This window comes from Sarcophilus harrisii, chromosome 1 (genome assembly GCF_902635505.1).
Source record: "Sarcophilus harrisii chromosome 1, mSarHar1.11, whole genome shotgun sequence".
Classification (NCBI taxonomy): Eukaryota; Metazoa; Chordata; class Mammalia; order Dasyuromorphia; family Dasyuridae; genus Sarcophilus; species Sarcophilus harrisii.
This window is the reverse complement of record NC_045426.1, coordinates 602,336,141-602,361,007: the sequence shown is the minus strand read 5'-3', so window position 1 is coordinate 602,361,007 and position 24,867 is coordinate 602,336,141. Positions and strand designations below refer to the sequence as shown.

Here is a 24,867-nt window from a genome sequence, read left to right as displayed (position 1 = left end):
TAAAACTTAAATTTAAAAAATGATAGTTACTCAGCCAGATTTTTTTTTTTCTAACAAATCCAGGTTCATTTAAATTGTTAGATTTTAAAAATTTACCGTTGCCAAAACACACACACACACACACACACACACACACATATACACACAATTTTTTTTTTTTTTTTTTTGCTTCTTTGTTGTTGTTGGTAGTGGTGTTTTTTTTTTTTTTTAAGTAAATATGAATGTCTTGGTGCCATGCTATGCAAAGAGCTACTCAGTGTTGTAGAGGTTGTAGGTTAGTGTAAAACTGAAGCTCACTTTTAAAGCCCTTCCAATTTTTTTAAGCACTTACTCAGTTGCTTCTAATTACTGCTTTGTGTTCATAATCTTAGTTGCTTCAGTGATAGTGAATAGCTTGTTTTTGCAATTCATTGACTTACTTGCTCTTCTCCTTTAGTGGAAAGAGTTTAATTCTAAATTTATTATTATTATTATTATTTTACTTAAAACCAGCACGACAGTTTCCTACTCTTGAACACTAACAAATTTGGTTTTATGTTACCTGATATTACAAATTTGAAGCCATAATTTTCTGGAAAAGATGTTTTGTAATTTGTTTTTAGTCTAATAGTCACTTCTTTCCATTTATAGTCTATCACTTAAACATTTTTTGTCATTAATTCAGATGAGAATAATGAAAATTGCTAGTAAGAGTGTGTAGGTAAAAGGACATCATTATGAGAAGCAAAACCATTATTCCTAGCACCAAATTGCTTTCACAAAGTTGTCTATGACCTCTTATATATGCTTCCAAGGAGCAATCATTAATTCAAAAAATATGTACTTTCTGTGAAAATTTCTTTTTTCTTTTTATTTATGTTTGCCTTCCTTTTGGTCTTATTTCTGCCCATCTGTTCTTTTTAATTACATCTTATTTCTTAATCAACAAGCATTTTTTTTTCTGCCTCCCACCTGGTTTTCCATGTTCTTTTTCCTTTTTCTCTCGGATGTTAACCTTGTAATAAATGTAATAAATGTGACCTTCATAGTCAAAGAAAACAAGTTCCCCCATTGTTGGTGTTCAAAATCTGTGTCTCTGCAAATTTTTCATCATTTCTGTTCTTCCTCTCCTTTGATATCTGGTCTAGATTTCGTAGTTGCTGTTCATTCTTCATTTTTGAAGAGAACTAGTGACATCACAGTATTGGGGTCACAATACATTGGCTGATCAATCCTATGTGAATTTGGAAGGCTTTACCACAAGTCAGGCACAAGTAATCATCAGAACATTTTCAGATGGAGATGTCTCTGAATTTGCACAATTCATATTTTATTTGTGCTATTGCTATTCTGCTTTGTTCATGGTGCCTTCTTTCATGTGACTATCCTGTGCCAGCACATCCCATGTCTTACAATCCTAAAGTTTTAGTGTCCTTGAACTATTTTTTCTGATCATGTGGGTGTTTGCCTTATTGAGATCTTCATAAAATATTCTTTTACATAAGTGTGCATTTGCCTTTTGGGCTGTGTGACCAGTCCATCAAGAGTTGTGCACTCTGTAGTAATTTGAATACTTGGCTGTTGTTTGTCCTTCATTCTCAAAGAAGACCATGACATTAGGAAGGTGATGCCATTGTTGAGGTTCAAAAGGACATTCCAAAAAGTTGGTAGACCAGTGTCATGATTTACCTCAAAAGAATTTGCAGATTTGAGTATGGACTCCAAGTTAAGAGGCAAAGTTTACTTTAGTTGTAATGCCAGTTGAAGCAGACTTAAATTCCAGAAGGATTTAGCAAAGAACCAGGAATAACAAGATAACTCTATAGGACAAAATTAGAGAGACCAAAGCTTCGTGTTACTTTTTTGCTAACTATATGACTTTACAGGTAAGTTTAAGGGGTGGGCTATTCACTTTTGTTTCAGGAACTTGGTTGTCACTTACTAACAGATTGTCTTTCTGACAGTCAGCAATGTTTGTAGGACTGTGCTATACTACTATTCCTAAGGCCAGAAGATGATTAATGACAGACAGATTGTTAGAACAATAGCACTCTAAGGTCAAGGGATCTCAGGATTACTGCTGTATTTCCCCTAAAAGCTGTACCCATGTGGATCCAGTGGCAAGATTTAGATCTAAGGTCAAGGGATCTCAGGATTACTGCTGTATTTCCCCTAGAAGCTGTATCCATGTGGATCCAGTGGCAAGATTTAGATCAAGACAACTGGAGATGGCCCTGGATAAAATGGGAGAACTTGGCCTTTTTAAGATAAAGTCTTCTGTTTGACTGAGGCTGCATCACTCCAGTGATTCAGGCTAGGTAACAATTGAGGCAAGAATCTCCTCCTTAGCTTAGGTCAAAAAAATCTCAATAAATAAATAAGTGAATGAATGAATCTGGAAGAGGAAGACCCTTATGTTTCTAGCCAAAGCAGAAATGACTGGCATTTACATTCAGTCTCAGTTGATGAGGACCCAGGCAATGACCAAATGGAACTTGGCCTAGGACCTATTGGTGGCCAATTAGAATCAGATTGGTTTTGGTTTAAGTTCTTGTCCTTAAGAAAGAAATCTAGCAAGCAAAATTCGCCTTGAAAGAGAACCTCAGTGTCTTGCCAAGTAATATTCAGAATCCTCCTAAGACAATTCAAGTGGAAGAAGTTCAGTTTTTTGGCCTGGCACTGATAGACCCTCAAGTTTCACAGGTATATATAACAGTAACAGTAAAGCCAGCACATTGACTCTGTCAGCATCAAGAATGCTAGGCAATCTACTAATAGTATCAAAAGATATACCCATTTAGTAGTGGGTGGAGCTTCCCATTCTTCAATACCAAGTAGATATTTGAAAATAGCTGACCACAAATTCTCCTGAATATAACTTTTGTGCTTAAAATTGTAAAAGTTTGGGAACAGTTGAACTTATATTGTCACATAATCACTGCCATTTCAGAAATAGCAGCACTATTTATTATTCCAATTACTTTGAAATGCTACTTCCCTGAGTACAAATATGGCTTACAGGTCTTGAAGTTCTCTAAAAATAATATTTGGAAGGGATCTTACAGGTTCCCTCTAGTCCAGTCTCATTTTATGGGAAACCTGAAGATGAAAGATATTAAAATTAAGTGATTTTTCCAGGCTTCACAGGTTTTAAGTGGTTCAGCTGGGATTTGAACTCAGGTTCTAATTTTCAAAATCTAGCATACTTTTCACTATGTTAAATTTCTGAAGGATAGGAGTAGAGACAGAAAGAACTCTATATAACTACTTTAAAAGAAGTTTAATGCTTCCATATGAAAATGTCTTTTTTTAAAAGCAAGATATTTATAGTGAATATAAAGTCCCTTCTCTGTTAAATCCAAGGAACTTTTGAAAGTACATTTACATTGAAACTTGTCATAATATGTGTCACCATGGATCACTATTTATAAAAATTATTTTTACCTTTCAAGAATCACCTTTTCAGACAGACTCTTTAATTCCCAGGAGGAGGTCTTTTGTGAATAGACTTTAGAAAAATCATTGTTTGATGGTGGGAATTGTGGGGAATAGATCAGCAGCTCTCTTTTGGAATTTTAATTGCAGAATTTACACAGAATTCTCATTTAAAGTTTGTACAGGAGACCAAAGTGTACCAAAGTACTCTTTTAGGTATGTTATCCCCTTTGATTAACCGGCAAACTCCAGGGTAGTTAGGTCTTTAGATTACATTTACCAAGGCATTGGCAGTTTCATTATGTACATTTGAATTTACATTTATATATATTATTTTATTTACATTTATATATATTTACATTTATTTACATATTTACATTTATATATATTATTTTGGCCTTAGAGTTTTACGGAGGCAAAATCAAGATATAACCAACAGTGGTTAGATTGACTTGACAAAAATGTGCATGCTAAGACAAGGGATTGGTGTTAAGGTGGGAGCAAGTAGTTAAAGCAGAAATAACTGCCAGCTAAGGGAAAAGGTAGGTAATGTTGAAAAGTATCATACAAGAATATTTCTTTCTCTCTTTTTAATATTAATAGGGCCTTAGATATAAGTAAAAATCGCTTTTGCACAAGGTGCTTAATGTATGGGGTAAATGATAATTTCACATCATTGTTGGAACAGATTGGCTAGATATCTTGGAAAATAACTTTATTCCTAATGATTGATGATCAAAGATTCACCCTTCTGAGCCTCAGTTTCCTCATCTAAGTGAACATAATGAAAACATGTTGTACAAAACAATGAGTTACAGTTATGTAAAACCAATTTACTTTAACTCTTCCAAGAATCTCTGACCTCTTAGGTTTCGATGACCTGAATTTAATAACAGTTTTGCTTCTGATTAGCAATCATTTCACTCGGGGGCCTCAATTTTCTTGACTAAATATTGTAGTAATCTTAGTTTGCTTTGAATTTTTAAATTTATGATTAATTTTAAGTTCTACATATTTAAAAGTTATACCTTATTTTAAAAGAGATATTAAGGTGTAATTTACAGTGTTGGATTTGCAGGTGGGAAGGACCTGCCTATAATTTTATTCATTGGTTTTGTTATCATTAATGAGCAAGTTTACTTAAGCTCTCAGTTTCAGATAATTTGTGGAGGCTAAATTGAGACAGTGAGGTAGGGAGTTCCCATATAAAGCTCTGAGATTGGACATTTTCAGGGACAAAAAAAAATATTTCTTAGTAGAGACCCTACTTTGTCTCTTCTAGCTCCTAACATTTTAGAAGATTTATATTTGTGATGTTTTGTAGTTAGACGATCAAAGCAATGCTAAACAAAACTCTGCTTACATTGTAAATATTGAATTTTGTATATGAATGGTTAATTAGGAGTACTCTGGAGTTTTGTTTAGTAGGTTAAATTTTTTTTTCAAATATCTTTTTAACCCTTGTTTCAACTGTCACTAGTTCTAGACTTTTAACTTAATTTTTTGAAACTAATTATAATTTTATTATATTTACTAGAGTACACAATTTTTCCTGCCATTTATTGAACTGTTTCAAATCATAGAATTACCAAGCCATTTGAAAATTTCCTCCTCATAAAGACAAATTCATTGTAATGTTAGCAAACATGCTTACATGTACTGCCATTTTGGGTATGCCTAGATTTACTTAATGCATAAAACATAGCAAAAAGACTTCAGATAGCTGAGTATAAATAAGTTTTTTTGGATATCTTCTGTTTCTTATATCATTGTAGGTATTCCCAACATCTTTTCCCCCTCCCATCCAAATAGCTATCCCATATAAAAAATAGTTATTTTTTAAGAGAAAAAAAAAATTGGTACAACTGACTGAGACATTGAAAAACAAAAATAAACAAAAAGTAATAATAACTGTGTAATAACTGTAGACATCCTACCTTCTGCAAGAGTGAAATGGAACTAGAAATGTCTTTTCCTCTCTCTTCATTTGAGTCCCACTTGATCGTTATAATTTTGTCCCAATCAGTTTTTATTTTTTTGTTGTTGATTATGTGTGTAGTTATTTCCATTTACATTGCTGTAGTTATTTTAAAGATTGTTTTCTTGGCTCTGTATACTTAACTGCATCAGTTCATTTAGGTATTGTGCATTTAGTACATCAATGTACTAATTGTCTATTACATTTATATACCATAGTGTGTTTAGCCATTCCCCAATCAAAGGGCATCTACTTTGTTTCTAATTCTTTCTATTACCAAATAAATGGCTGGAATATATAGGGACTTTATTCTTTTGATATCTTCCTTGGGATATAAGACCAGTTAATGAATTCAGTTTTTTGTTCAAAGGTCATAATTATGTATTATTTTTTAAGAAAAATATTCATATTCAGAGTTACAAACATTGGAACTTGGAAAATCTTTAGGCATGTTTCTAATTCCTTTGAAAAAACACTGTATTAGATAGAAGCTCTGTGAAATCAGCCTTTAAATGAGAAATCTGAAATCTTTGTCATAGCCTAATGAGTCAAAAAGACTCTTTATGCTCTGCTAGATTTTTTTTTAATGAGCATGAAAAGAATATTTTTTTAAAATAGTAATATACATTTTATTCTCAAATAGTTCAGTGAATCAACTGGGAAATACCAATAAGCAAATTTTTAGCCTTGTCTGATGGGGGTGGGGGGAAGAATTGTCCACTCCATAGAGAGGTTTTTTTGTGTAACTTAAGGCATTCTTTGACTACTTTTTTACCCTCCACAATCAGAGGCTCTAGTTTAAAGTTTTGAAGGGCAATTTTTTTTTTCCCCATTTGACTCCAGTGTGTTATAAACCTTTTGCAAAATTTTCCAGTAAATTCTTAGTTCTTGGTTGAAGATGTAGACATCATCAAAATTTAGTTTTGATGCATTTAGAAATTAATAAAAATAATTATTTCACAATCTTAAGATTATTTTTCTCAGTGTATTTAAAGAATGTAGACTGCGGTTTTGAACTGCTCAACTTTCTAATTCTTGAAACTTAATTCTTTGTTAAGTAGACTATTACATATAATGTGTTCAGCACATTATAGACTTAAAATGTCTGTATACAATATTTTCTTAGTTAATATGTTCAGATCATTGGTAATTTTCTTTTATTCTTTATAACTTGCTACGCTGATGAGCACACAGTAACAAATATGAAGAATTTTTTAAAAATCAGTATGTGCAGTAGGGGGCACCAGATGAAGACAAAAAGGAATTCTGATTTTTTAAAATCTTTTTCAATCAGCTTAGTATACATTGCTTCCTCTTATGGTTTCAACTTTTCTGTTGTACATAAGTAGTGGGGGGAAAACAGGTAGAACTCATTTATAACCCTCAGTGAAACTTTGAGCCCAAGTTAATTGTATACATGAAAATTTTCCTCTTGAATTATTTACATCAAGTTATTGAGAATTAAGTTAACTAGTTTAATAATTATATATTTGCATTATATTAATATCATATTATTTTCTTACTGTTTCCTAACTCAAAATCTCATGTTACTGTTTAAAAAGGAAGGAAATATTGTCAGTGAAATAATAAGAAATTCAAAGATATTCAGTTATCTTTTTATCAAGTGCATTAAATAAATTGACCTTAAAAAAAGATCTGGAAATGGACAGTGCTGCTTTGAATATTTCATTTAGTTTGTTTTAGATGCTTTTGTGTAATGTAGTTGCATTTCTGTGTGGTTTAAAAATTTAATGCTGTGTCTTTTTATTTAGTCCAATATCAGATGGAAATGATGCGCAGTCTTCGTCATGTAAATATCGATCATCTTCATGTTGGTTGGTACCAGTCTACATACTATGGCTCTTTTGTAACCCGTGCTCTTCTGGATTCCCAATTCAGTTACCAACATGCAATTGAAGAGTCTGTAGTTCTCATTTATGGTTCGTAGAAATTTTTCTTTATTATTCTTTTCTCCCTTAATATTATTACTACTATTTTTGCATTCTGTCTTTTTTGTCTATAAGAGTAGCCTGGCAGGCCCTCTGAAGTAAATACCAACCCTGTGTCTGCAGCAGCCTCAGCAGCAGCTAAGTCTAGACAGGGTTTCCTTCTTTCTGTTTATTTTTCTTGCTATCAGAGCCCTGATGTGTATGTTTTGGAATGCTGGAGTAGCTGCTTCATTTTTATTCCTCCATCTCCCCTCCCTTGTTGAAGGGGCTAGTGGAACTAGACCAGATGTCTAACAAACCCCGATTGCTAGAGTGTCTGGCTCTGTACGTGACTGACCAATCATAACACAACTTGCCAAGATTTTTTTTTTTAATACCTCTGACAGGAGTGTACAAAACCTGGACTGTTTCTTAGCACAAAGATTTTTTTCTTTTCTGCCTGTTTAATGGTGTTTCCTCAAGCTCTCCAGACCAGATGTTCTGTGCTGTATCAGAACCGTAGGCAATTTAACAGCTTTATAGCCTCCCCCTCCCCAAACACTCACAGTTTGCCATATCTGGCAGACTTGCATATAGTTTCCAGCTGAGAAGTAAATGTAACGTCCTGAGTATCTGTCAGAAAAAATACTAATGAATACGATCAATCTTATGAGCTGCCCCAAAATTGTTTCAGTATGTTAACAATTGGATTACAGTAAAGAACAAGTTGTTAAAGTGTACTTATATTGGCTGGAAACATTGCATCATCAGACCTTGATGAATTTTCCACTTGTTTCAGTCTATTTTGGTTTTCATTTTATCACCTATTGCTAAAAGTTTCACTGTGTTAAGTTTCAGACAACATGAATGTTAACACAGGTTTTAGTCTAATATTGGCTTGCCTGAGCCATTATCATGCTCCAAGTGTTAAGCTTCCTTATTGTAGGAGTTTTTAAACAGTTAGTTTTAACAAAATTATTTCCCCTCAATGTAAAGAGACAATGTCAAGACAGCATTCTTAATCTCTGTGATCTTTGTTTTGAAATCACTTTCATTTAAGCAGTCTAGATTTAATCAGGTTAAAAATATAGAAGAAATAGCTAGCAGGACACATAAATTTAGATATAACTTATTTTTTAAGGAACTGTTTACTATAATTTTCATATTTAAATTGATTTCCTTTTTATTTAAGATGAAAATAATACATCTTTAAAAGGTGGTATTTTTTTAATTGCAGAAAATTATAAATTCAAATGATTTTTTTTCTTTCTACAGAAAGATATTTTGCTCCATTTACATATCTTATACTTTGTAGTTTTTAGTTATCATGTACTTGCTTACATTCTTTTTTTCTATTCTGAATTATAGTCAGATTGATTTCTCTTTTGTATATCTACTTTGCAAAATAATTTTGTGGAAAGTAGTAGATTTCATTTAGAATGAATCAAAGAATGATGGCAGATTTTTTTTTTTTTTTTTGGGGGGTAATTATTCTTTTTCTTATTCAAGATCCCATAAAAACTGCTCAAGGGTCTCTGTCATTGAAGGCATACAGGCTGACTCCTAAACTGATGGAAGTTTGTAAAGAGAAAGATTTTTCTCCTGAAGCGTAAGTGTTTTTTGATCTTTTAAAAAGGGATTAAAACATTTTGGTTTCTGAAATATTTGATGAATTTACCTTATACTTCCTAGTACTATCTAGGTGTTAATTTGATATACTGGATTTACCTTATATGTAGTAGAGGCTGTCAAAATTACTTAGCACAAACCCCTTTCTCCCTTTCCAAATTTAGTATCTCCTTCACAGAATGTCTCTTCTAAGAAGAATTTCAATTAATTAAATTAAATTAAATTATATATTCATAGAAATGAATCACTGAATTTGGTTGGGTTGAATTGAATGGAATGAAGGGAGATGTGAAGAATGACCAGACAGTCTTTTCTGGTGTGTTGAATTCATTCTCGGTCAGCTAACAGACTGGAAGAAGACATAAATGATCTTTTAAAAGGCTTAAGTTAAAAATATTGTGTAGGAGAAGCTTTAGAGAATTTTTTAAATCAGGTTGGTAGTTGGAATAGGAATTAGCTTATCAATATTGGTGCTTTGTAATTCCACTTAGTCATAACATTCTCTTGTATTGTGCATTAGAACTTTTTCCATATTTTCACATTTCATTTTTTTGTCTTAGCACTCAAAATGTTCTTTTGCCCTGTACTTCCCTCTCCTCCAGAATAGTGAAATTTTTGCATGTTATAGAATTTATTTCCTGAGTAAACACAATTAATATGGGGGAAATAATATAGCTTCCCAGATAGTGAAGAGATATCAGTAGATTTTTAAATATCAGTGAGCTCTTAGAGAAATTAAAATTGAAAGAATTTGAAATGAAAAACATTCTTTAAGAAATGTTATTACAAACTTTCCTTAATACTGCACTGATAGTATTCTCAACTATTTTATGTCTAATTTCAAGTACTTAGTCTTTCTATTAATTGTTAATTTCTTTTCCTTTGAAGGCTTCTTTTGATAGGCTTTTAAGATTAAATTATTGAGTACTAACCTATTTCTTGTTGCATAAAAAATAATTTAAGTTTTTTTCATGTTGTAAATATAGACTTCTAAGTTTAAGTGACTATGAAATTAAAATTTTATTATTTCTGGCACTATTTTAAAGATATCTATTGGGAAGGGAAGGACTAAGTAAAATTGCTAGGTTTATAAACTGTATAAATACTCTAATAACCTAATATTTAATTATCCTAATAATTTGTCTTTTGATTGGCCTTTAGAATAATCCCTACCCATTTTGGGGGTGGTATTATAACCAACATTAACTCCAAGGGATAGCAAGCCAAATGGAATAAAAATGTTAAAATACAAGCGATTTTAACATTTATTTATGACCATAAAGACTGAAATATTTTTAACTTGTTTCACAGATTGAAAAAGGCAAACATCACCTTTGAGCACATGTTTGAAGAAGTACCGATTATAATTAAAAATTCACATCTGATCAACGTACTAATGTGGGAGCTAGAAAAGAAATCAGCTGTGGCAGATAAACATGAATTGCTCAGTCTAGCCAGCAGGTAAGTGGGCCTGTCTAATCTAATGGAAATTTTATATGTTTTTTGCCACTTTTCTGGAAAGGATACTTTTACTCAGTCTTCACAACTTCCCTAAAGGAAATGATTTTCTCATAGCATTAGGCAGTTACTGAAATACATAAAAACTTGTTAGCAGTTGCCTGCATATGCTAGCAGTACTTTCTAGACTTTGCTAAGAAATACGAATGAAAAAGCATTCAACTGATAAATGTTGGGACTTCAATCCTTACTACCCAAATGATAATCTCCTAATTACTTTCTTTATTAGTTTTGTACTTTGATATGCCTTGAGTGGTAGGGATTTTAAACTTTGACATAGCTTTGTTGTCCTATGGCTTCATACTTAAGGAGCCATTTAGAGAATAAATAAATGTCTGTTGAAATATACTTTTTATCTAAGCAATGTTTTCACTTTTTTTTCCCCCATTCACCTGAGCAATATAGAAGCTTGGGGCAAGAAATTCTATCGCTATAGTGAGATATTAGTTTAACTATTTGGTCTTCAATTAAAATCAGATTAAAAAAAATTCAGTGGTGACATTTTCTTATTCAATTGCTAATGAGGTTTTGAAAAATTATTCTTAATTTACAAGGAAATTTCTTTAAGAAGGAACTGTAATTTTAGCATTAAAAAATACAGAAAAAGCAAATTAAGGTGATAGCAATGAATGGCTCCAGTTTGTATTTTCTTATGATCAGTTTTGATTTCTTTTGCAAGGAGGAAGCAGGTTGGAGAGCTGTAGAGTGAAATAGGATGTTGCTTTCTTCAGCTTTTGTTTTTTTTCAGTTTTTGATGTCATAGTTCCAGTGATTTGAAAAATAATATCAGAACATGAACGGAAGACCACACTGGATTGCTGCTTCTTTATTCTACTACAACTTCTGGGCTTAAGTTGGAGTATATTGGAAGTTTCTTGTTCTATTTTCTCTCAGGCCATCAGTAGGTTTAATGTTCAACTGGAAGAGACCAGGAATTAAAAAAGCAAATAATAATAAAGACTTGAAGAAGGATTATGAAAAGAGTTTAGCACCAATGACTCAGTTTTCTAGGAGAATTCTGAGCACTAGACTATTTATGACTGAATGCTAAAATAGTCATGAATAAATATTCATTTTATAACTTATTTTTAAAATTAAAACAAAAATTATTGTTACATTTTAAGTTCCAAAGTGTTTCCCTCCTTTCTTCCTCTTCCTTATTCTGCACCAGAGAAGTTCACCATTTGACATAAATTTGTAAATATATGTAAAACCAAACTGTATATACTTTTGTTTCAGTTTTTTTCTCTGGAGCTAGAGAGCATCTTTTTTTCATAGGTCCTTTATTTGAGTGTGTGTGTGTGTGTGTGTGTGTGTGTGTGTGTCTATATATATATTACTTAGAATAAGGTGATTTTTTACAATTATTCTTCAAATGATATGATTGTTTTTGTATACGATGTTATCTTGGTTCTGTTCATTTCACTTTTCATTATTTCATGTAAGTCTTCCCAAGTTTTTTCTAAAGCCAATCATCTCAACTATTGCTCATAGCACAGTACAGTCATATAGTACAACTTGTTTAGTCATTTCAAGTTGATTCCCCTCAATTTCCAGTTCTGTCATCATAGAAGAGCTGCTGTAAATATTTAGAACAGATAGTTGGTTAGAACAGATAGAACAGATACCCTGCTACTCTGCTAAAATTATTGTTTTAACTAACTTTTTAATTGAATCTTTCAGATTTTCCAAGTATATTGTTATATCTGCAAAGAGAGATAGTGTTATTACCTCTTCCTGTTCCGAGTTCTTCAGTTTCTTTTCCTTCATTTCTAATAGAATATTGAATAATATATTGATGATAATAGGCATTCTCACTATATTGGGAACACTTTGCTTGTCCCCAGTACAGATGATACTTGGCTGATGGTTTAGGTAGATGCTTCTTATCATCTTAAGGAAAGCTCTATTTATATCTATGTTTTGGGATATACATGCATGCATCTATGTGTGTATATTTATATATATAATAGAAATAAGTGTATTTTGTCGGCAGTTCTTTCTGTATCTATTGATATAACCTTGTGATATTTTTTATTGATTATTGTAATTCTATTTTTACTTTTCTTTGTTTTTTCTTAAGTTTGAACTTTGTTGTATTTAGAACAGGTTAAATATTTAATGTATTACCTAATAGAATATACCATTTTTCAAAAAGTAAATACAATCATCTTTTTTTCCCTTTCAATTAGCCAGTGAGTTAGTATGTGGAATCTCTATTCAAAGTGGCACTTAATAATGGCCAAGAAAACGTTCACTATTCAGTGCAACAACAAAGATTTAGGCAGAAATGTTTATTTCAGTTTTCATCTGCTGCATTTAATTTTAGTGAAATAAGGAAAGGGCTGCTTGCTTTTCATATGAAGTTGTTTAAAGACTCAATTGGTCTTTTTGTTGCAAGAACAAATGAGACAGCATTGAAGCTGAAAATATAATGGACCATTGAATTTAACAGTTACGAATATTTTTTTAAAATTGGAGCATTATTGCCATACATTTCACTTTCCTTATTAGTAACTTCATTTAGTATGCTGATTTGTTCTGCCAGTTGCCATAATATTTTTACAAATTCATCAAGAATTGTAGTTAAGCAATTCCTTAAGCATTTTGCTTGGGCCCTGTCTTTCATCACCCACAAGTGGATAGGGTACCCAGTGATTTGATTTACATGTCAATTTGTTCTACATTATGAATAAAGCATAGTAACAGACTTCATTCCTTTAAAAAATAGTGCTGTATTTTTACTTTATTAGGTAAAATTTTCAGTTACAATTATTCATAATAGCTTTTATTATGGGGTAAAGGGAAAGTGACAGAAGTCTGAAGCTTTACTTAGGCAAAAAAATAATTGTGACTTTTTTTTTTTTTTGTACATTTTAGAATTAAAGTTAGTCCAGTGTTGGGCATCAAACACCAAAGATAAGGAAGAATAAGAGTATACTTGTTACTTTGTATCTCTGTTCACATCTGTTTAAGTTATCTGTTTTTAGTTTGTTTCCTTGGCAATGAAAGCAAACACTATATTACTGCAACTTCTAAAAACAAACTAGTCCAGAAGATATTCACATAAAATCAATCTCTATGCCTGATCTGATTTCCTGTGAATGTTATCTGTAATAGAATTGTGAATTTGTTAGACCTGATGTCCTCTGAGGTCAGTATTCAAGTTTTTCAAATTTCTGATACTATTCCATTCTAATAATTTCAGTGTGCTACAAACTCTATAAAAAGCTCATTGTAACATAATAGAATATTCTTGTCATAACATTGAGCATAATTTATAGCGTCACATATCATACAGTTACCAGATGTAAACGCTCAATAGTAGGATAGTTTTCAAAAGATTCCTTTAGTGGTAGCTTTTTATATTGGAATCATTTTCACAATGTGTCTGTATCTCAAATTAGAAGGCAGATCATATATATGATAAGTGCAACTTCATATATATGGTTAGTCTTGGTGCAATTTTAAGATGTTTTTTAAAAAGCCTATATGCATTTAAAAGTTAATTTTGGGGACACTATACATATGTTGGATATTTAATTATTAGGCTAGTTTTTGAAGGAGTAAAAATAATTTCAGAGAAAATTAGATCAAGTACTAAATATTTAATTGGAGAAAGTAAACAATATGGTGTCTTTTTTGCCATCTTCCCTTATTTCTCACTTGCCATAATCTTAATGCTATTCTGGTTTCTGTAGCATCCCCATGCACACATTTCCATCACTCCATGAAATTGAAATTTTACACCAAAAGGTTACAAATGATTTCTTCATTGACAGAGACATCATCATTTTCTTAGCCCTTATTTTCTTTATAAATACATTAGTAATGTTGAATTGTTCTTTGCTGCTGCTGCTTCTTCCTGGACATTTTAATATATTTGTTCGCTTTCTCCTTTTTCTATTTCCTTTGGTAATTCTTCCATATATTCCTTGAGCTCATGCCATTTTTCAAACAAGGACCAGTCCTTAGTCTTAGCTCCTTTGTGCCTTTTTTTTTTTTTTTTCTTCCCTATTAGATTTTATCAACTCTTCTGTCCTTTCACTGACAGTTGGAAACCCCTCCATTCCTTGAGTGGCATTTTTTCTTCTTGACTGTCTTTAGCATTATTTTATAGATTTTACAGATGCAACCAATATCTTGGGGACAGGTATTGATTCCCAAATATTCTATGAATTTTGCATTTTAAAAATGGAATATCCCATTCCCATCCTTTTCTTGGATTTTGTTATTTTTACGTAGATGTTGATTTTAGTAGTTTTTGTTTTGCAGCCTGCAATTTGACTGAAGCTATTCATCATCTTAATTAGTTTATGATTTCCTAGAATTCTTTTTTTAGCATAAACCATTTTAACATCAGCATATATAGAATCTCTTCACCTCCTCCATCTTTGTACATTTAATTTCTCACTCTTATTTCTGATTACTCTTATTAGCATTTCTAATGTCAAAGAAGTCTCTTTTTAATGTGGGAAAAAATTGTTATAAAATAGAAAATTATTTGCATTGGAAAGACACTCCTTGAAGGTTCTTGATAAATACAGAAGCTAAGCAAAAATGCCTTGATTACTTGATGTAATTCTAGAAATGCTGGCTATGACAAGAAAGGATAAGGTGATTAAAGGAATGAACATAAAAAAGGAGAGACCACAGTTGCTGAAAGCAAGATTTTATTTAAAAATTAAGATAATTAGTACTGTTACAAAAGTAGTTATCAATAAATCCACAAAGATCAGTATTTTTTTTTAGCAGTAAGAAAATTTATGTGGAAATAAAACTAAAAGTTCCATTTAAAATAGCTATGAAGTACACGAAAACATACTTATCAGGACATGCTTAAGGGTTAGATACAATTAGAGAACATTTTCAAGAAATAAAAATTTAAAATAATGATGATGTATTTGTTGCCCATGCTACCAAAATTAATTGATACTTTTAGTTGTAATAACAAAACAAAGGAAATACAATATTGAACCTTACTGAACGATATTAGAATTCATTTGGAGAAACAAAACATTAGAATTTCAAAAGAAATATTAAAAAGTAAGAATAAAAGCAAAATTTTACTGTTGGACCTTGTTAAATTAAAATGTTAATCAGTAGTTCAGAAAATAGAGAATATGATCGATGGAACAAACTAGATAAAGAAAAATTGGAAACAGTAACACATTTAAAAATACAAATCCATTACATTATATATAATTTGATATAGACTTTCTGGAAAACTGGAAAGTAATTTGGCAGAAATTAAGTTCATTCCAACATCTTATACAAAGTGCTATAGTGACCTGATTTCTAAACTGCCAAAGAGTGGCAAAATTTGAGAATTTGAGTGGACCACAGTGGTATTTCAGCCATCATATGTGTGGGAGTTAATGTATAGTCATATTGAATCTTGAGTCACTCACTTTCTTTTTGGGATTGCTATAATTATTGCAAAGGTTTTCCTAACTATCCTTAGAAAACTAACAAAATTTGAGGCCAGTAGCTACCCCTGAGTAGACTTAAGTCAAAAAGCATGTGCAAACCATTCCCAAAAGAATTGCAAATTAAATCTTTAATAATTAAGAGACATGCAAATCCAGACAATTCTTAGGCTTTAATCTCACAGTAAAATAGTAATGAAAAATAAAGTAAAATAGTATTGAAATTAGGGTCAGCTGAGGCACAAGGTTCTAAGCATGTAATTGACTGGAAATTTGGAATAGAGGGCTAGCTACCTCTTCTTCCATCTTGTTGCTATGGCAAGCATATTCCATGCTTGTTTTGCTATGGAAAGCTCATTGATAGTGTCCACCTGCATGGCTAGTTTCACAGCAATAATGAATCAAACTTCCTCTAAGGACAATCATTGTTATAGAAATAACCACTCAAGACTCCTTGGTAATTACCTTCATCCTTCAAGGATAACAGATTTCCCTGATACAGGAATAAAACACCTGTTAGCAGGAAACCTGATTTTCTAAACTTAATTTCAAAAAAAGAAAGCTTAACTCCTGAATTTAATTTAGGGACAAAGAAATAACTTAGTGAATACAAAACATGTTGGCAGTAATGACAAATTAGAATCATTTACAAAGTAGAATCTGTTTGATTTTCTCAGAAAAGATGATAAAAAATTTGGGAATAGTGTTAGAAGTACTGTGGAAAGATATACCAACATACAGTTGATGTTTCTATTTGTTGGTCCAGTTATTCCAAAACGCTCTATCGAATTAAGCTAAAGAAGTGATCAAAATGTTAATAACTCTGAGCCAGAGATCTCTTTAGTATTTTGCCAATTGGCTATCGGGCTGGTAGAACTAAATTAGAATTTCATATACTGTTTAATGTTTCCCTGTCTGTTTTTAGGTATTTATTCTTTTTTCAGTGACGGCACAGAATTTGATCCGTATCTGATGTCACAGTGAAGATGATGGGGTAACATAATAAAATAATTGGGCTTGACCTAAAAAAGGGAGGGGTGCTTTTTAACCTCCCATTTATAGTTCACTAATAAAGCTGAAAGCTTATGTGTTTATATGTATTTAGCATTGTCGATCTTCTAATCCAGTGGATTTTATAAAAAGGGTAACAAGTTGATAAATGCTATCTCATGGCTTTCTTATTGCTAGTGTAAGAACCAAAATCCAAATCTATTTGGAGTTAATCTGTAAAGATTTTTTTGCAGTGTAGTCATAATAAAAACATATTAAATGAGTGTCTTTCACATACTTGGCACTATAGATGATACAAAAAAATATATTGTAGCTTAGTCTAGAATGAGGAAGTAACCTGAAATGACCTAAACAGCCATCATGCATGACTTACTCTAATGTAGAAAACACTGGCTTTTAGTAAGATAAGATTTTTATTTAAATTTAACTGACAGTTAACTACACAGTTAACTGTGACTATAGGCAAATTACTTGACTTTTGAGCTTCAGAATCCTGAAGCAAAATGGCTGCTTATTTACTTAACCTTAACTAACTGCATCCTTTGGTGATTTGGAGGGAAAGGACTTTGTAAACCTGAAGATACCTTAAATCTGAGTTTTGTTCTTCTTTCTTTATATAGAGCTGGTCATCAGGTTTTTATGTTTATAGCAGAAGATTAGAAATGGGAAACTAAGGGAGAAAGGCTCTTATCAATAGGCATATACATTGACAGCATTTCAGATGAGATGATGGGAAAAAATAAGATAGTAAAATTATAAAAACTGATCAGAATAACTACTATAAACTATTTCAAACAGTTTAAATACATAGACTTTAAAAAGTGTTACTAGATTTTAGACAGACATATGTATCATTGTATAAAATGGTGATATTCATAATAATGATCTTAAATCATTAAAAATTTAGTTTAGGGCAGCTAGCTATTATAATGACCTCTTATTTGGTCTTCCTATGTCACAATCTCTCCTTTTCAGTCCCCCATCCACAAAGTTGTCAAATTGCTTTTCATTAAATTTCTATCTATGTCAATTCCCAACCTCTTAACTCCAAGGGCTTTTTATTTTTTCCTTATTTCTATAAAATATAAACTGGTCTGTTTAGTTTTTTAGGTTTTTGTTATTGTTGTTGTTTTTTATTTTGCTGAGGCAATTGGGGTTAAGTGACTTGCCCAGGGTCACACAGCTATGAAGTGTTAAGTGTTTGAACTTGGGTCCTCAAGGGACTTCAGGGCTAGTGCTTTCTCCACTGCTCCACCTAGCTGCCCTTGTCTGTTTAGTTTTTACAGCCTTTTACTTCTTGCCACCAAACTATCTTTCTAGCATCATTGCACTTTGCTTTCTACTCCCTGCACTGAGATCCATACTGGCCTTTTCTCTGTTCCTTGCATATGATACTCGTTTTCTTTCCTCAGTGCCTCTGTACTGGCCATACCCTTATCCCTGGAATGCACTTTTCTTTGACTTGTTCCTCACAGAATCTTTCACTCCTTACCATCTCACCAAACAAAACAAAAGAATACACCCTTAATTGGTACCGTTTTCTGTCTCTACCTTGTAATCAATTGCATTTGTTTTATTTATGTCTATTCTATATATACTTATGTTTGTACATGTTAAACACTTCCCTCCCCCATTAAAATGTAAACTCTTTGATGGTAAGAATTATTTCATTCTTAATATTTTTAGTTAATTTGATCATTCATTGGATTGTTGGAAGAGAGTGTGGGGAAAGAGAGGGGGAGGGAGGAGACAGAAAGGGAGGGGGGAAGAGAGAGGGAAGGAAGGTGGAGAGAGAGAAAAGAATTGAAGGAGGAAATAGGGCAGGAAAAAAATGAAGGGACTGTATGGAAAGAATATCCTTAATATTTACAAGTCCTTTTTCCTGAATGAGGAAGAAATTTTTGATAGGACAACAGAAAGATGTCTCAGTGTAGAAATGAAAAAGCATTCATAACAGTATTTAAAGGGTTTCAAAATGAACATTAACAAGCTTTCTTGTTTAATATATTAATTTTTTTGTCCTCTATTAAATGTTGTACGTGTATTTAAAGATCTTTAAAAAATATATATATATATACCTTCAACTCTTTCACGTTTCATATAGTACATTATTGGATCTATATAAGATTTTTGTAGCATAGCAATTCTTTTTGTGTAAGACTTTCTCATGAATATGAAATTTACTCTCAATATCCAGAGAACTGGTTGACTTTGAACCCCAGTAAAGGAAAATGTTAGCATCACCAATAGAATTTCCCTATTTCCTCATCTTATATCCTTACTTCTAAGTAAACTTGTTTTTTCTTTAAATTCCAGTAATCATCTGGGGAAGAGCCTACAGTTATTGATGGACAGAGTGGATGAAATGAGCCAGGATATTGTTAAATATAACACCTATATGAGAAATACCAGTAAGCAGCAGCAACAGAAACATCAGGTAGGTATCATGTAGAGACTTAACAAAGACTAACCACTATTTTTGGAATATTCTGTTTCATTACATTATCTCTGGAGAAGCATTGAGAATAAACTGATAACTGTTAAAAGTTTATAAGTTTTGTTTGAGTATAGACATTTTCTCTAATGTTATTTTTTTTTTTTTAGCAGTTGTTAATAGTGATTGTTCCTTTTAAAAGTGTTGGTAAGATCAGCAGGCATACTTCACTGATATTTTCATTGCCAAGGTTATGCAAATAACAGGGATGTATTTATTTGGAAAAGAGTTTCCAGAATTTCACGCCTTATTTCATTACTAACTATAATTGTTTTAGTAGTATAGCAGATTTTTACTTCATTTAAAAAACTGAGCAATTGTGATTAAGAACAAGCAATTTTATTAGGAAATAAGCCAACCACTGTGAAATGTAAGAATATAATTCAAATACAAATCAATGGCAACTGAATAATACAAATACACATACAAAATTATAAAGAACAAGCTTGGTCGTATTGAAAAGATGTAAAATTCTCTTCCCTCTTGAAGACATTCTTCCTCCTTGCAACATAATTCTCCTTTATATAGCTGGGAGTCCTCAATTGTGAAGCACTAAATATCATTGTCAGATTGGGGGCGAAGGGAAACATTGATATTTTTTTTTTTCTCTAAAAATATTCTTTGTTATAAGGAATAGGTCTTTGAATCGGGAAAGGAAGGATATGGGGAAATGTAAGCCACATAGAAACAAAATATGTCGATGAAAATCTCTTATGTAAAAGGAGAATGGTAATACGTAGTTGAGGTGAGAGAGCAAACAGTAGTGTTGGCCATGTTAAGGTAGCAGGCAGTTCCCTTACCTCTCCCTGGCCAATCTACTCTAGATTGATACTGATTTAAAAGAACATTTTGGAGGAGCCTAATAGGGCAAATGAACTTGTCACAGGCTGTAACCTGGCCAAATAAAAAATGAGAGGAAGGGAGAAAATCTGTAGCAAATAGCACTGGAAGAAAAGACAGGTGAGCAGTATGTAACTTTTTTATGAACAGTTACAAAACTGTGAAATAATTTTTACATGGATATCTTTGTTACTATAGTGTTTAGCCAAAATATTGATGAGTCTGTACCTATTTTAAATTATTATTGTATATTCATTGAAAAGAAATTTAATTTAAAAATTTTACCAGAACTTTCAACAAAGTAAAGGAAAAAAAGGTAAATTTGAGCTTTCTCCTGGACATTTTTTTGATGTGAAAAGAAGGCAGTGAAATGATTAATAAATATATCTAGATTCTCAAACTCCAAGAGTTTTTTAACACATTTTCTTATCTTCTTACTAAAAGTAAGTTAATTTTGAATGTAGTTTTCATAAATAATCTGTGTCTTCAACATTTGGTATTTGATAGCCTCCTGACCTTTGTCAGCCTGTGCTGCAGGGAATGTTTTTGATAAATATCAGAATATCTACCCAGTTTTAGTTTAGTTTAGTTTATCAGGGATCCTCAAACTACAGCCCGCGGGCCAGATGTGGCAGCTGAGGATGTTTATCCCCCTCACCCAGGGCTATGAAGTTTCTTTATTTAAAGGCCCACAAAACAAAGTTTTTGTTTTTACTATAGTCTGGCCCTCCAACAGTCTGAGGGGACAGTGAACTGGCCCCCTATTTAAAAAGTTTGGGGACCCCTGGTTAGATGAATAAGATTCCTTCCTGGGACTTTCATTACAAGTGAGTCTGAATTCTGGTTGTTCCTTGAAATATCATGCAAGGGCATTTTCTAGGTCAGTTTGGTAGATGCTTCCAGACCTTAGAGCTTTTGAGAACACAAATCATCTGTACATCCATGTTATACATTAGAATTGGACTTTAGTGGATGGTTTTATTCCTTGAGCAAAATCAAGAACTGTTAAGATGGCTCCAGATTTTGTGAATTAACAATAACCTGTTATAATTTCTTTCTTTCATTATTTAATGCAATCATCAGTCATTTAGAAGTTGTCTGGAATATAATTAAGCTGATCTTGCATTTTCTTCTTAATTCTTCATAAAATCATAAAAATCAATATATTCAGGCCAGCTAGGTGGCGCAATGGATAGAGCACCAGCCCTGAAGTCAAGAAAATCTAAGTTCAAATCTGTTCTCAGACACTTTTAATACTTCCTGGCTGTGTGACCCTGGGCAAGTCACTTAACCCTAATTGCCTCAGCAAAAGAAAGAAGGAAGGTAAGGAAAGGAGTAAAGGAAGAAAACATTTTAAAGAACTTCAAGACGTTTTAATTGGCTCAAGCAAATCTAAATCCAACCAGGATAAATGGTTTTCTATCCAGTTCCTTTAGCTCTTTGGAAACATTCATGCTTTTCTCAAGTAATTGTTAACTATTGAAATTATTGAACATTTTTTCCTGTTTAAATAGGCACTCTATTTGCCAAGCCTCTTATCCCTTTTTTATAAAATCTGCTTTTGACTTGATTGTATTTTATGCAAAAATTACTACATAGTATCATCGAGAACTCTCCCCCCCCCTTTTTTTTTTTTTTTTTTCATTTTGGGCACACATTTTTCTGCTTTTTCAAACTAGTCATATCTCAGCCTCTTTATGACCAGACAGATTTTAAAGATTGTAAAGTTGAACACAAATACATGTCTTTTGACTCAAATGCTGTTACACTGTCTTTTCCTATTAAAATGATTTAGTCTTAACATAGTATTTTCTGGTGACAAAATTCTTTGAAATAATTTTCAGCTGTTCAAGAACACCTGTCAGGTGAAGAGACATTTTTCTTTGTTTTTACAGTAATAACAGGGTCATGTAGTCAATACAGAATTTGGATTAGAATTGAAAGCCTTAAAACGATTAAGTAAGTGGGGGAAGGAAGGTAATAGGTTATAGGGAAGAAGATTGTAGTGGAGAATCCAGAGCTTTAGAGTCATTGCTTATTGCATAGAGACCATTTTCCCTTAAGCTGGTGGCAAATTTGACAATAATACAAACTTGATTTTCCTTTTCCAGTATCAGCAACGTCGTCAGCAGGAGAATTTGCAGCGCCAGAGCCGAGGAGAACCTCCTCTCCCTGAAGAGGACATGTCCAAACTCTTCAAACCTCTTCAGCCCCCTGCCAGGATGGAGTCTCTTCTTATTGCAGGTATTATCTCTTTCCTGGTATCAACCATTTTTCAGCTCTTCTCACTTGTATTGATACTAGATATAAGAAAAGGAAAATATGGAAAGAAAAAACCCATCACAGGTTGGTTGAGGATAAATGAAAAGTCATTAAAAGGATTTGTGGTAATGAATTACTTTTCAGTGTACCAGTGCTTTAGCAGTGGATAAAGTAGCAGTTTAATAGGCCTTAAAAAAAAATCAAGTTTATTTTTCTCTCTGGAGTCCCAGGATTCTTTTAAGGTGAAGTGGTTTTGTTTCAGCCGTATATATCAATCCTTTCAGTAATACTTTCTCAGAATACATCTAAACTTAAACATTTTAAATAAGGCATCATTGCATTTGCAGATTCTTTACAATTACGTGGTTTTATTGTGAGGCCTTTTTCAAATTTAGCAAGAAGACAATTATACTCTAACAAGAAACATGTTTATGCTTTTTCCCCCTCTTTTACACATATGGCAGTAAGTACCATTCTCTTAATGTGGACCTAAATTTGGGTTAAAGAATATAGTTCTTGACTGGTTTGCCTTTGTCTCTTATCCCTTTCAACCTTTAAATGATGAGATATTATCTTGACCTATTAATATTATAAATGTAAATAAATCTCTTTTGATTTTTACTTCATTATGATGAAGTTAAAAAATGTGATTAGGATGTGGTTTGAGTCAGTTTATCATTTATCTTTGAAAAATTCAAAACAGTAATCTTCAAGGTTTCCATTTAGATGAGCTAGAACTGTATTTCATAGTATTTAAAAGATGCAAATGTCATAAAATTATACAGAATAATTTACAAATTGAGTATGAGTCTTGTAAATTGATTACCATGTGGTTTAGATACAAAGTTGTGTTTCCATTGAATTCTAGAAATCAAAATAAACTAGAGTTACATACTTAAGAGATACTAGAATTTTTATTGCTTTCTCATTATTTTTATGTGAAGTCTTTGTAAATCAGTACTTGGACCAAAATGGACAAAAGCCACTTCTCCATTAGACTTAGGACAATCCCAACCATATTCCTGAGTAGTCAGCAATCTGTGATTGATTAGACTAAAGTTAACTAGTTAACAACTTTCTTAACAGTTTTTTCCCTTTTTTTTTTTGTGGTACTGTATCATGCAAATGTTTTGACTAAAATTTGAATTTGTTTTTAAAAGATGCATTGATGTCAGGAACAACAGCTAAAGAGTTATTAAAAAATAGAATGATCTAATTTTAGCATTGATCTTTCTTCTTAGAGGTTTTCAAGCAGAAACTAGATCATTACTAATTGAATATGTGATCTTGGGGATTCTTTTAGTGTATTGATTCAACTAGCTGATTGCCAAGGTTTAATTCTTACATTCTGTGATTCTGATACTTTTTTTGTACCCTGTTTTTTTTTTTTTTTTAAATAGGGTATTTTCTTATAAGCATCATAATTGATAAGAATGAATTCTTTCATTCTAATTTTTTTATTGTAGATATTATTGCCTTCACTTAATTAAAGCTCATGGCACTCTTAATTTCTCTCCTTCATTGATAGGCCAAATTAACACTTACTGCCAGAACATCAAAGAGTTCACTGCACAGAACTTGGGCAAACTCTTCATGGCTCAGGCTCTCCAAGAGTACAACAACTAGAAAGAGGAAATCCACTACTTCTGGTTTGCTGGTTTGATTAGTTATTTCCAGATAAGGTGCTGATAAAGTATTCTGAGATCATCGGCCGACAGCTCTTTCAAGAAATAAGATTTTCTTAATGAAATTGATAGTAATAATTTGATATCATTGACTTAAACTTTAGCAGTAAAATTGTTCTTAAGAAAAAATAAAATTTGTTTTTAATATTCCTACTGTTTCCTTATTTGGTTCTTAGTCTGATTTGCAACTGATTTGCTCCCTATGTTTTTATAAGCATACACAAAATACTGAATAGAGTTTCCCTAAGTCCTCTGATCTTAAACTCCGAGTTCACGTCTTAATCTGAAAGTGCTGCATTTTAGTCACAACATTTCAACTTTGTTGTCCCCAAACCTGCTCGTGGAGCACTACCCTTAATGTTACTTATGTCAATTATAATTGCTACCAGCTCACTGTTTTGGCTTTAGAGACTTATATGCATGGTAAGATTTCACTACCTACACCAGGAGTTCTTAAACTTTTTTCACTTGCAGTCCCTTTTTGCCTGAAAATTTTTTACACGACTCCCATTGCAAATCCGAGCTGAGATGTTTCTGGCTGTAGAATGTGTTCAATGTGTTCAGCACCAACACTTCAGTGAAGTTGTGCAATACAACATGGGCAAGTGCTGTCAGAAACATCTCAGATACATTACCTTTGATTTTGAAATGAATTTTGGTTTTTGCATTCAGAAATTTT

At 32.2% G+C, this 24,867-nt stretch overlaps 1 protein-coding gene across 1 annotated transcript in view; it reads left to right on the top strand.

Moving 5' to 3' along the window:
- EIF3H (eukaryotic translation initiation factor 3 subunit H) overlaps positions 1 to 24,338 on the top strand; it is a 105,202-nt gene extending 80,864 nt beyond the window's left edge. The window contains exons 3-8 of the mRNA XM_003760335.3: positions 7,165 to 7,332; positions 8,830 to 8,929; positions 10,261 to 10,410; positions 19,224 to 19,344; positions 22,353 to 22,485; positions 24,032 to 24,338. Coding sequence (XP_003760383.1) covers positions 7,165 to 7,332; positions 8,830 to 8,929; positions 10,261 to 10,410; positions 19,224 to 19,344; positions 22,353 to 22,485; positions 24,032 to 24,129 — 770 coding nt within the window. The 3' untranslated portion in view covers positions 24,130 to 24,338. The remainder of the gene's footprint in view (positions 1 to 7,164; positions 7,333 to 8,829; positions 8,930 to 10,260; positions 10,411 to 19,223; positions 19,345 to 22,352; positions 22,486 to 24,031) is intronic.
- Positions 24,339 to 24,867: the final 529 nt, after the last annotated feature.